This window comes from Sminthopsis crassicaudata, chromosome 3, assembly GCF_048593235.1.
Source record: "Sminthopsis crassicaudata isolate SCR6 chromosome 3, ASM4859323v1, whole genome shotgun sequence".
Classification (NCBI taxonomy): domain Eukaryota; kingdom Metazoa; phylum Chordata; class Mammalia; order Dasyuromorphia; family Dasyuridae; genus Sminthopsis; species Sminthopsis crassicaudata.
Window position 1 is genome coordinate 279,499,196 of NC_133619.1, and position 13,605 is coordinate 279,512,800.

The 13,605-nt window shown below is 34.4% G+C and overlaps 1 protein-coding gene across 1 annotated transcript in view; it reads left to right on the forward strand.

The window, feature by feature from the left end:
- The window catches only part of CFAP47 (cilia and flagella associated protein 47), a 781,966-nt gene that overhangs the window by 218,410 nt on the left and 549,951 nt on the right, over positions 1–13,605 (forward strand). Inside the window, exons 25-26 of the mRNA XM_074302067.1 lie at positions 3,215–3,331; positions 12,733–12,867. Of these exons, the coding sequence (XP_074158168.1) occupies positions 3,215–3,331; positions 12,733–12,867 (252 nt within the window). The remainder of the gene's footprint in view (positions 1–3,214; positions 3,332–12,732; positions 12,868–13,605) is intronic.

Below are 13,605 nucleotides of genomic sequence, written 5' to 3' on the forward strand. Positions count from 1 at the left end.
AAGGAAATTGGTCTATAATTTTCTTTCTCAGTTTTCGATCGACCTGGTTTAGGTATCAATACCATGTCTGTGTCATAAAAGGGGTTTGGTAGGACTCCTTCATCCCCTATTTTTTCAAATAGCTTATATAGCATTGGGGCTAATTGTTCTTTAAATGTTTGGTAGAATTCACATGTAAATCCATCTTGTCCTGGGGATTTTTTCCTGGGGAGTTGATTAATAGCTTGTTCTATTTCTTTTTCTGAAATGGGACTATTTAAGCAATTTATCTCCTCCTCTGTTAATCTAGGAAGCCTATATTTTTGGAGGAAGTCATCCATTTCACTTAAATTATCAAATTTATTGGCATAAAGTTGGGCAAAGTAACTCCTTATTATTTCTCTAATTTCCTCTTCATTGGTGGAAAGATTCCCCTTTTCATTTGTAAGACTGACAATTTGATTTTCCTCTTTCTTTTTTCTGATCAGATTTACCAAAGGTTTATCTATTTTATTGGCTTTTTCATAAAACCAACTCTTGGTTTTATTTATTAATTCAATAGTTTTTTTTACTTTCAATATTATTGATTTCTCCTTTTAATTTTTGTATTTCAAGTTTGATTTTTGGTTGGGGGTTTTTAATTTGGTCTTTTTCTAGCCTTTTAAGTTGCAGCCCCAATTCGTTAATCTTCTCTTTCTCTATTTTCTTCAAATAAGCCTCTAAAGATATAAAATTTCCCCTTATTACCACTTTAGCTGCATCCCACAGATTTTTCTATGATGTCTCATCATTGTCATTATCTTGGGTGAAATTATTAATTGTTTCTAAAATTTGCTGTTTCACCCAGTCATTCTTTAAGATGAGATTATTCAGTTTCCAATTACTTTTTGGTCTATTTACCCCTAACTTCTTACTGAATGTAGCTTTTATTGCATTGTGATCTGAGAAGAAGGCATTTATTATTTCTGCCTTCCTACATTTAATTTTGAGATCTTTATGTCCTAATATATGGTCAATTTTTGTATAGGATCCATGAACTGCTGAGAAGAAAGTTCACTAGAAAATTTTAAATAAGAATTCTTAGATGAATTTTTCATCTGTTTCAAAATATAATACCTGCCATGATGGAAACAATATTTTAATTCTTAATTCCACCAAATAAATTGATATATCATTATAATAATGATTTTGGGACCTTATCTGTTCTGTTATTGTTACAGGAAATGTCCAAATGAGGAAACTCAGTTTTTCTATACAAAACATCACCACAAAGCTATGCAATTTATCGCCTAAGAAATTTACCTGAGGGTACTAAGAAGCTATCTGGTTTATTCATTATGTACTTACTGTGGTACTTCAACCTAAGATTTTTAATCTAAGTCTGGATGTCTGTCAGTTAATGAATTCTGACATAAAAGTCCTGTGTTAAAAACTTCCAAGTTAAATACAAGGAAAAAATATACTGCAAATAGTCACAAATAAAAAAATTCAAGAGAAAAATTGAGATGTGAGAAATCGCATTAAAGTCACCAATATAAAGGAAGATAACATGAAATTTCATATTCCAAAAGGCAAAGGATATGTGTTTACAGCCAAAAATAACGTACCTGGCAAAACTGCGCATAATATTTCAGGGGAAAAATGAACCTCTAAAGAAATAGATTTCTAAAATTTCCTGATAAAAAGTCCAAAGCTGTAGAGAAACTTTGGAGACTAAATAAGGATAAACTGCCTATATTCACATATAAGGAAAAATGATACCTGTGTCTTCTCTGAATACTTACCATCAACTGAGTGAATGGAAGTTTAGTTAGATTAGGCTTTGGAATAGTTCTGTTATAGTTTGATGATATTAAGAAAAGAATGAAAAAAAATTGGAAGCATTTATATTTGAAATAGGTATTAGTCAAATGTCCACTATTGTAACTGTAACTTCTATTTAAAACATTTTAGTGATTTTAGTAATAACAGTAAAGCATGTAAAATACAAATGAACAGAAGTTGCCAGTGAAGAATTTAAAATGTGACTGAAAAAGCTCAGTGCAGAAATTTTTTTTCAACAAAATATATAATGAACGTAATAAAGAAACTAAATAAAGAGGTTGAATATACTTGAAAAACACCTACATATCTATAGGCCATCAGCAAAAATCAATAAAAAAATTATAGTAATAAAATCAATATTTGGTCATTAGCTTATCACGACATAAGAGATGTATAAAAACAAATTCAAAATTATACAGAAAATAAAAGATGTGAACAAGTCTGTTCATAATTAAGTTGAGCAAACCTAGTCAACATGTCATTATTTCTCAAACTAACTTAAAGGATTTAATGAAATAAAAATTGAGATCAAATGAGACATTTGTAAAGTGCTTAATATAATGCCTCTCATGTTATAGGCACAATATTAAATGTTCATTCTTTTTGCCTCCCTTCTCAATTAAAATATCAATAAAAATATTGGCAAGCATTCTGAAAAAGAAAATTGATATGAACATCTTAAAATGCACTATAAAATATACTTCTAAAGTCTCTCTAGAATAGAAAAAAAATAGCAAAAAAAAAAAAAGATCAATGGGACAAAAGAGATAATCTTTCAGTGGAATCCAATATATATAAACATTTAGTTTTTGATTAATTTTTATCTAAAAATACTGGAAAATGAATGTTATTCATTGAAATTTTCTCAGAAAACAGAATGGTTGTGTGGGAAGAAATGATTTTTGAGATATACTTTATCCTCTGCATCTGAAAAACTAACTGGATTTGTGATATAATTGTTTTAACCACCAAACAAAACAGAAGAGGAAATTGAATCAGAATCACAGAATCTTAGAGTTGGAAGGGACTTAAAAGGTCATCTTGCTCAACCTGTATATAAATAAAATTCCTTTATATAAGATACTGAATAAGCTTTAAAATTGCTTTCAGCTGAAGGTACTCGATGATGGGGAACCTAACATTTTGCTCCTACATTTAAATGTTTATTTTTTCATTGGTTTTATGAAGTAGTATTAAGGTGTTTTTGTTAATAAATTCATAACAAATTTCAAAAAGCAAATGATTGTATTATGTGTCTTCTTTCCTCACTTTAACATTTTGATACAGTATATGACACTTTCATCATTTGCCTTTTTTTCCAGGTTATACTTTACTATATTAGCAAGAAAAATGGTAGAGCAATGCTTTTCTTCCAGCTCCAATTTAAGTGTTAGGTCTTTGTCTTTTACAGATTCCAACACATTTTGTAGACATGTATACCTGTCCACAAGGTCCTGAACAGCACTTTCACAATTGTTTGATTGTTGTGAATGCTCTGCGTGAAGTCGATTTAAATATAGATATACAGGTAAATGACTTTATATTATGTGTGCCAAAGACCATTTATAAACTTTCTGTTGCTTTCCTCCTTTGCAATATTCTTTATATCATAATTTTTCAAACAAGAATTGAAAAAGATTTTCTGCAGTATATTGTTACCATGAAGAAACTGAAATATGACTTCAGAGCAGGCTATTGCAATATATTAATATGCAGTATGATGTACACCCAACTGTGTATAATAAGACACTAATTCTGTTGAGAGACTCATGTAGCATAAACTACCTGAATAAAATTTGTGTTTTAATATTAATAAAATGCCATTTTAGAGTTCTAAGAATGAATTAAGGGAGCAGAGTTATATATAAAAGAATAATAAAACATAAGTATTTTATTATATTCTTATAATTTGATATACAAATCATAATAATTTTGCAATCATATCATTTATATTCATATAAAATATGAATCTTAGATTCCTCAAATTAGATTACTCAAATAAATAGACATGTGAAGATTGCAATAACGATGCCATATTTTAATTTACTTTGGCCTCCAACTTGGAATTTCATTTGGCTTTTCAACATTGTCTTGAACATCAGTGAACAAAACATTTATTTTGATTCTGCAGTACTCTCTGTTATATATAAGCACTTGGTTAGATAATTAGAGCAATAAAAAAGTATCACCTTGGCCTTGAGGACATTTAGCCTATTATGATGTAGTATAAATTCCCTCTCTATTTCTCAATGGTAGGTAGTGATACAGATTTTTCTTTTATTCTTCTAACGACAGGGAATCCACTAGTTTACATAGCCCAATTTAATATTAGTTAGGCCTAGTGCTTAGAAAGTTCTTTTCTAAAATTAATATTAAAGGAGAGAATGTTTGTGAGAGAATTAGAAAGTGGAATTAGCTTGCTAAGTAGGGGTTCATTATAAAATGTGAAACAAGTATGAAAGTGTAAGACTTACATGAATAGAAGCAAAGCTAGGTAAACAGAGCAATGAAAACAACATTTTATATATATATATGTGTGTGTGTGTGTATATATATGTGTGTGTGTATATATATATATATATGTATATATTATGCATATAATGATATAAATGCAAACAATAATAACAAATCTGAATACTGTGTAATTATAATTTCTAAGGCTCCCCTTGGTGGCCTAGTGGATAAGAATTAGGTAGACCTGAGTTCAAATCTGGCCTCAGATATTTACTAGCTGTTGTACCTTAATCTTCTTGTTTGCCTTGATTTCTTTATATAGAAAATAAAGTGGGGAAGGAAATAGCATAGGAAAACACATATTTATTTTCTTTGCAAAGGTGAGGAACTATGGAAGTGAAACATTGCAAATACTATTCTTCTCAGTTGATAATTTGAATTAGTTTCCCTTAAGTACTTTTTTGTCTCTTTTTGATTTTTTTTTTTTAATGATAGATATCTGGCTCTTTGGGAAAGAGATATTGGGAAATAAGGATGAAAAACACACTTTAAAAAGATAATATATCCAATGAATGGCATTTTAATTTAATCTATTAAAAAGTGATTTGGGGCTCAGCCATGCAGCTTACTGCCCTTGTGTCCATAATCAAGTCAATTAATCTCTGTAGGCTTTAATTTCCTTATTAGTTAGATAACAAGGTTGGACTAAACAATCTCGCTTGTCCTTTTCAAGTCTACCGTGACTCTTAAATTGTAGCTAGTCAGATACAAACAGAGGTAGATATGGCCACTTTTACTAATATAACTATGTGATATTTATGATCATGATACAGTTTCAGAATTTAAGAGAAAATTATAGGCTTTTTGGGAGAATATTGGCTAATGGGTATTTAAGGCATAATTATCTTTATGCTACATGTCCCAGGGAATCCTCTTGTGTCAGCTCCAAATAGAAGCCACTTGAAAGAGAAGCTAGTTTTTATTAGTCACAACTAAAGTGGGTTAAAAATAGGACTAAAACTTCTTTAAAAAAGGTATGCACCCTCTGGTGCTGTCTCCTAAGATGGATTTTTATGCCTTACACAGAAAGGAAGCTAAGAGAATAGATTCCCTGCCCCCTTAAAAGACTGGTCCTATAAGAAACAAGGTTTTGGTTTTTTTTCCCCACCCTTGCCTGAATTCTTCAGCAAAATTACTATATTGATAAATATATCTGAAAAGATGCAAATTCTCTCTCTCTCTCTTTCTCTCATAAACAATAAAAATATGTCCATAGTTTTATAGATGAAAATATTTTCTCTTGACACAGAGAGATGGACTGTGAAGGTCCGGGCTAGCTCCTCTGAAGGGCTCAGAATTAGTCCTTGTCAGGATAAGCAAAAGCCCTTGCCCCACGTTGGGCGCCAAATTGTAAAGTTCTGTTGTCTCTCAATTATAATCCATCTCTGGGAGGAGGTCTCTTTTCTGTATAATCTTTTCCTCTGTGTGCAGGTTTCTTGGGAGGCTTCTGGAGCCTCCAGCCAGAGAGAAGGTAGAACCTTGAATCCTCTTCTTCCTGAATCCTGGCTCTGAATCTCCTCAAGCTTCCCTGAAGTTCTCTTGGGAAGTTTTGTCTTTACCCAATCCAAACTCCTCCTCCAGGCCGCTGTCCCAACTCTGGCCCAGAGTGCTCAATGTTGTCTTCTTTTATCCTCCCAGAGAATGGGCATGTGAGAACTCAAGGGCTTGTGGGGAAAATTACTTCAACCAATGAACTTGCTCCTTTTAAAGGTTGTGTAAACTCCTTTTCATATGTAAACTCCTCCTCAGAAGTTCAAAGGGGTAAACTCCTCTTAAAGGCTGGAATCAAAGGTGTGAACTAGAGAATTGTTAAGTACTGACTTAGCACTTAGTTAGACCCTAACATCTCCCCCTTTCTTTTGAATTAGAACATAGGGTGGTCATGGCCTTGAAACATAAATCCATCAATATGGGAGGTATTACACATAATTAAATAAATTACATAAACACATAATAACATAGTAACATAATACATGCTAGAAGTATGTAACAAATAACATGATCAAATAATCATAAATTGAAAATTTATAAATGTCTATAAGTCCATTGTCCATTAGTCTCTTCTTGTGTTAGGAAGTCCAATGATTCCTGCTGGTTTTAAAGTTCTTTAACAGTCTTCTTATTAGCCATGCTCTTTCAGTAGTCAGATTTAGATTTTCTCCTTTGTTTTAAGGTCCTTCTCTTTTTCTGTCTCTCTCTGATGGATAAGGCGAATACGGCTCATTGGCACCCATCTGATTCCTTCTCCATCTGAAGAAATACAAGCAAACCCTCTCCCCCAAGCAGTTAACCTATCTGGTCCCTTCCATTCACCACTTTCTGGGTCTCTCCACATCACCTGGTGATTATCTAAGGACAGTGGAGCTGCTTGCACTGGACACTGTCCTTCTGGTGGGTTATAAAACTTGTCTGCCGGAGCCAGTGCATTTTTGTCAAAAATTAGAAAATTAATGGCATAGAGAACTAAATTTAGAAGTTCCCTAGGGCTACCTGTGGCTCCCCCTTTCTTTTGTTTTTGGAGGAGTGTCTTAATGTCTGTTTCTTCTCTCTATTATTGCCTGACCTTGTGGATTAAAAGGTATTCCAGTAATGTGTAATAAATAATTCTGCGTACAGAAGTGTGCAAAATGTTTAGAAGAATGTGCAGGTCCATTATCTGTTTTTATTTCTTGTGGCAAGCTTTTATTGCAGCCTTAGAAAGTTGCTCATACACTGTCATGGTATAATTTATTTGTTCTGAATTCTCTCCATACTGACCTTCACCAGCTAATTGCTCAAAAGTGAATTGTGTGTTAACTCCTGTTTCCAAATTGCATCTGACTTGGTTCTTATATAATTCATGAAACTCTGCAAGCCACAACAGATTTTGTCCAGGTTCTAAACATGTCCTTGCTATGGATTTCCAATAATTCAGGGTTAGGACTTTGTAAGACAAACCATCTAGTAACATTTTAACATAAGCTGATGTAGCCCCATAAAGGGTACAACCTTTTTTCAAATCTTTAATTGTGTTCAAATTTAAATTCTAAAGGCTCCTCGGCGCTGCGGTATCGGCACACTTAGGGGGGATTCTGACTTAGAGGTGTTCAGTCATAATCCCACAGATGGTAGCTTCGCCCTATTGGCTCCTCAGCCAAGCGCTTACACCAAATGTCTGAACCTGCGGTTCCTCTTGTACTGAGCAGGATTACTATGGCGACAACCCCTCATCAGTAGGGTAAAACTAACCTGTCTCACTTCTCCTTTTTTGACCTAAAGAGTCAATCCCTTCAATCACTGGATATGCACGTATAAAATCACTTATATCCTGTCCTTCTCTCTTAGCCTTAATCAATGCTTTTTCTAATCTTGTCACAGGCTGCTTCACAGGCAATTCTGTTTGTGTTTCTGCCTCTTCCCCTCCACCTTCTTGCTTCACCCCTGAAGGGTTAATTGAGGGAGGAGATGAGAAATGCTCCTGTTGCTCAGAATTATACTTAACTTCATTGTTATCTGATTCATCCTTTTCACCTAGTTTAGTTGACACCTCCCCATTTTGCTCCTTCTTCTTTTCCTTTAGAATAACAATTTTTAAAGCCATTTGGACTAAATTTAGGTATGAAGTATATCTTTGGAAATTGAGTTTGGTTTGGAATTGAGGTGTTCACCTAATTGCTCTCCTACTAATTTCCATTCATCTAGACCCAATTCTTTTTCCAGAGAAAAACAAGGACATACGACCTGCACAGTTTTTAAAAGTTCAGTAATCTCCTCCAAAATTATAATCAATCCTTTGCTTTTCATAATGTTCTTTAAACATTTTCCTTGAACAAAAGGCATTTGCCCCATTTCACTGAAATTCTACTTTAACTCTTTAACAATGTTTAACAAAAGTTTAACAAAGTTTAACAAAGTTTCCTTGTTACTCACACTTCTGGGTCAGAGAGAATTTGAGATCTGGATCAGAGGCTTTTCCATTGGAATCAGGATCTTGGTAGCCCCTGTTCGGGTGCCAAAATGCAAAGGTCCGGGTTAGCTCCTCTGAAGGACTCAGAATAAGTCCTTGTCAGGATAAGCAAAAGTTCTTGCCCCATGTTGGGCACCAAATTGTAAAGTTCTGTCATCTCTCAATTATAATCTTTCTCTGGGAGGGGATCTCTTTTCTGTATAATCTTTTCCTCTGTGTGCAGGTTTCTTGGGGGGCTTCTGGAGCCTCCAGCCAGAGAGAAGGTAGAACCTCAAATCCTCTTCCTACTGAATCCTGGCTCTGAATCTCCTCAAGCTTCCCTGAAGTTCTCTTGGGAAGTCTCCTCCAGTCTCCTCCTTCAGGCTGCCATCCCAACTCTGCCCTAGAGTAGATTCACTCCTTGCTCAAGGTTGTCTTCTTTTATCCTCCCAGAGAATGGGCATGGGTTAACTCAGGGGCTTGTGGGAAAATTACTTCAACCAATGAACTTGCTCCTTTTAAAGGTTGTGTAAACTCCTTTTCATATGTAAACTCCTCCTCAGAAGTTCAAAGGGGGTAAATTCCCCTTAAAGGCAGGAATCAAAGGTGTGAATTAGAGAATTGTTAAGTACCAACTTAGCACTTAGTAAGAACCTAACAATGGACACATAGATTCTAATCAATAAATCAATAATATATATGTGTATATATATATATATATATATGTATATATATGTATGTATATTTGTAACCATATAGTTACTAAGAAACTATATATATATATATATATATATATATATGTATATATATATACATATATATATATATATATATATATATATAGTTTCTTAGTAATTATATAGTTTCTTAGTAACTATATGGTTACACAGAAAGATTCTGAGCAATATATATACATATATATATGTACTAAGATATTATATAGAAAGATACTAACTAATAAAAATATAGACATTTACCTATAAAAAAGTTTTCTGAAGAATTTCCTTTTGGGGGTGATAAATTGATAAGAGCAAGTTCTGTGTCATGTAGGGCTACTTCTTTAAGAGGACAGGGAATCCTTTTAACTTCTTTAATGCTTAAAGGTTATAAAAACTCACCCTATAGAGAGTTGGCATCAGAGATATGGTGGAACTCTTATTGCTCTGAACTAGCATTACTAATTGCCATAGAGATTATGGAGGCTGAGAGGAGCAATGTTTTATGGGTCAGTATATTTTTTAATTATTGGGATTGTATCCTTTTTAGTCAGTTAAAGTTAAGTTGTTTTTATTGCATTTTATATTCTTTGAGTATCTCATTGTATTTTAACCCCAAGCCTAAATCACTGGACTCGTTCCAGAATGAAGGAGAATAATGGCTTATTGGTTTAGTAAGGAACACATTGCTGGTAAAATGTGCTTTTTAATAGGACTGAATATTCTGAAGCAGAGAAAGAGGACAGTCTCTAATGCTCACTATGAAGTCACTTAAGTCTCCTAAGCCTCTCTATAACTTTCCCTGTAGAGCAAAATTTAAGAATATAGATTTTTTTTTGTAGGTCATTCTATCTTTTCTTTCTATGACACTTAAGCTTATCACTCTTCACCATATCTGATTATTCCAAGATCCATGGGAAGAAAAAAAAATAATGATGTATAACATTTTTGTAAGCATAGAATAAAAAAACCCACATTCTGTAGTATATGGGACTTTCCTCAGGGAATATCTGCTCTGCCCCCTTTGCACTAATTGGAAGTGGGATGTGGAAACTGGGGATCATTTTCTCTAGTCTTATTTCCTCACTAATTCAAATCCTAAATATTTACTCTTCCTTGTTTGCACTTTCTAGAATTCAGTATCTAACACTGAGGCTAACATTGTTGAAGTCACAGTGACAGACTCCCTTTCCTAATCCCTGTTTTTGCTATCATGATTTTCCCTGGGTTCAGCCTGTTTCCTCCACTCCCTTACATTGCTGAAGAACCATTATATCCCAGGCTTTGTTCTGAGGAATAATTCCTAGTAGAACAGTGGGAAAGAAGGGAAAAGGAAATTATCTAGAGTACAAATATGAATAGTACTTAAAAGAGTTTTTGCCCATTTCCAAAAAGTAATATAATCAATACAGGTAAGCTTGGAATCAAGAAGATGTGAGCTCAAATCTGGCCTCCAATCCTAGCTATATGACCCTGGGCAAGTCACATAACTCTGCTTAGCTCAGTTTCCTCATCTGTTAGGAGCTAGAGAAGGAAATGGCAAAACATTCCAGTATCTTTTCCAAGAAAAACCCAAATAGGGTCACAAAGAGATAGATATGATTGAAACAACTCAACAACTATCAATACATAATTATAGAATAATTACAATTAAATTAGAGGTTATATTGCAAATCTTTCTGGGGCATTTGCAAAGTTATTTTACATTTTACTTGATTTAAAACAACTCCAAATATGTTCTTTTTTTGTGATGCTTTCACTCTCCTATGGATGGTTTTCTCTCCTGGGCATTCTGTAGCTTTTTCTGCTGTGGCTGCTGTTGCTGCAGCTGCTTCAGCAGTTGATCTCTGGTTGTTTGGATGATCAGGAAGAGAGAGAATGCCTTCTGCTTTCAAGTTTTAACAAGGCAGTGCATCAAAAGAAAGAAGTCACAAATAGAGGTCATCCCATCCTAAGCATAGTCTTACCTAGAAGGCTAAGGCAGGGGTTCTCAAACTACGATGCTGCAGGCTGAGAACGTTTATGTGGCTGGCCGGGTTATGGCAAATGGGCTGAGGGGAGGAGACAGAGTGTGAGTTTTTGTTTTTACTATAGTCCGGCCCTCCAACAGTCTGAGGGACAGTGAACTGGTCCCCTGTTTAAAAAGTTTGAGGACCACTGGGCTAAGGGGTTGACAGGGCTAGGACTGGGGATGGAGGAGAAAGAGCAATATTCTATCTTCATAAACCAAAGAATGATCATTACATTGAGAAGTGGAAAGGAGATGTCTGGAGGTGGTGGCTGTCTCTTTACTGTATCCATGGAATTCTGACTCATCAGGCAATTAAAAGTGTCTGAGGGCAGATGGGAAGCAATCAGAGAATATGCACATCTATTCTGAAGTGAGGGAAAAGAATTCTTCTGTCATGTATCCCCTAGGAGATACGTACAGATTGTCAAATTTTTCAAGGTGACAGTTCTTCAAATATTTGAAAGTATATATATATACACATACATAAACACACATATGATCATAAACACTTTATGATTTTAGCTCTCATTCTCTAGAACTCTACTCAGTGCTGCTTTTAAAATGTAGGGCCCCAAGAGAGCCTTACGTCCCCAGATGTGTTCCAACTAGTGCCAAGTACAATGGAACAATTATCTCTCCTGTTTTGGAGGAATGTTTCTGGTAATGCCAGCTCCAGACTGCATAAGAGTTTTATTTTGTTTTTGGCACTGTTGATTCCCTACAGAGCTTATGTCACTTAAATCTTCTTAAGTTTCCCTATAATCCTCACTAGAAAACAGGCATTTTTAAAAGTGTAGATTTTTATAGGCTATTTCTGCTTCTCTTTTCATGATAGTCACACTGATTTTTACATTCCTTTATTCCCTATCTCTGCTTTAGGGTAGAGCAACAAACATTAGAAGTTAAAAAAGGAATATTTTTATAAATATCTAATCACTGATTACTGCTGTGGATAGAGTGCCAGGCCTCAAGTCAAGTAGACTTACCTTTGTGAGTTCAAAACCAGCATAACTTGTTAGCTGTGTGACTCTGGGCAAGTTGCCTAATCCTGTTTGCCTCAGTTTTCTCAGCTGTAAAATTACTGGAGAAGGAAATGGCAAAACACCCCATTATCTTTGCAAAGAAAACCTCAGATGGTCATGAAGAATTGGGCTTGACCAAAAAGGCTGAATAACTGACTGCTTTGTCAGGCAGACTGGTGATTTCCTTGGAGCAGGAAATTCTAGGGAAGGAAAGGATGGTTACCAATGATTATAGATGGTCATTCTATAATTAATTGTCCAGAGAGTTGCCTGAGACACTAAGGGTTTAATGGTTTCCCAACATTCCCACAGTCAGTAGGTCTCAACAGTATTCCCACTGTTGCATAAAAATCTTCCTCTCTGGATGAGAGGAAGAGAATATGCATTATTATATAACTCAGGCATGGGATTAAGCACTTTCCAAATGTTATCTTTATCTTTATGACAATCTTGTGAGGTAAGTACAGTTATTATCTTTATTTTATAGTTGTAGAAACTTAGGAAATCACAGGTTAAGTGATTTGCTCTGGTTAAGAGTTAAGGGTCTGAAGTCAAATTTGAAATCAGATTTTGTGATTCTAAGGCCCAAAGTTCTATCTGCTCTAACACCTATACGCCTTTTTAAAACAATTCCCTATCCACTGTACCTAATTGCCTTAACAATGACTTTACATATTATTATGCCCCTTCATATACCTTAGTATCATTTTAATTTATACATATTTTTCCCTCTGAAACTAGGCCACTGACATTTGTGATCCAAATCCAGTCCTGATGCTTATGTTTTGTGTCTATCTGTATGAAAACCTGCCACCATACTTACCTATGAAGATTGTTAAATTTCCCTGTTCTCTGCATGCTTCTATTGTCAGACAGGTATGTATGGCTCTGGTTAGGAACAAAACCTATTGATCTTTGGATCTAAAGAGCTTCCTGAGGTCTAAAAATTGTGTCAAACATTTAAATGGCAGAAGGATCTGAAATTGCATGCATACTTGCACATGCTGTGTAACTGATAGAGCTGGGTCAAGAGAGGAGGTGTCACATCCCTGCTTAATCTGGAAATGAGCATGTCATAAATTATTGGCATTCATATTATAAAGGTAATTGCTTAAGTTCATGAATCAGTTGGCTGAATTATGGTATTGGTGGTGTAAGTGAGTGTGGTGGGGAAGAAGAGAATCAAACTTTATTTTTAAAGTAGTTTTGATGTTCATGAAATTAATTTATTTCAAAAATAAATCGATTTACTAAATATGGAGAAAGGCCCAAGATTTTCTGAGTCTGCGGTTTATTCACCAGTGAGTTTGTTTAAATACTAGTATAGAAAAGCAATTTTTTTAAGAATGAAGATTTGCCTAGCTGGTCTTTGCAGATAGATTATTTTTGGAGAGAATAATCAGCATAAGTTTCTTGGGAGAGGTAGCTTTTGAACAATGGTAAGATTCTAGCATTTTGGTAAACTAGCAGTTTATTTTAATGGGAAAAATTGATAAGGAAGGAAAAAATAGATTATTCCCAAGTATTCAATTATTACTTTTAAACAGGTAATTCTCACATCTTTTTATATAATACTAAGCTCTCTCCTGAAAGCCAGTCTTTCATTACCAACTG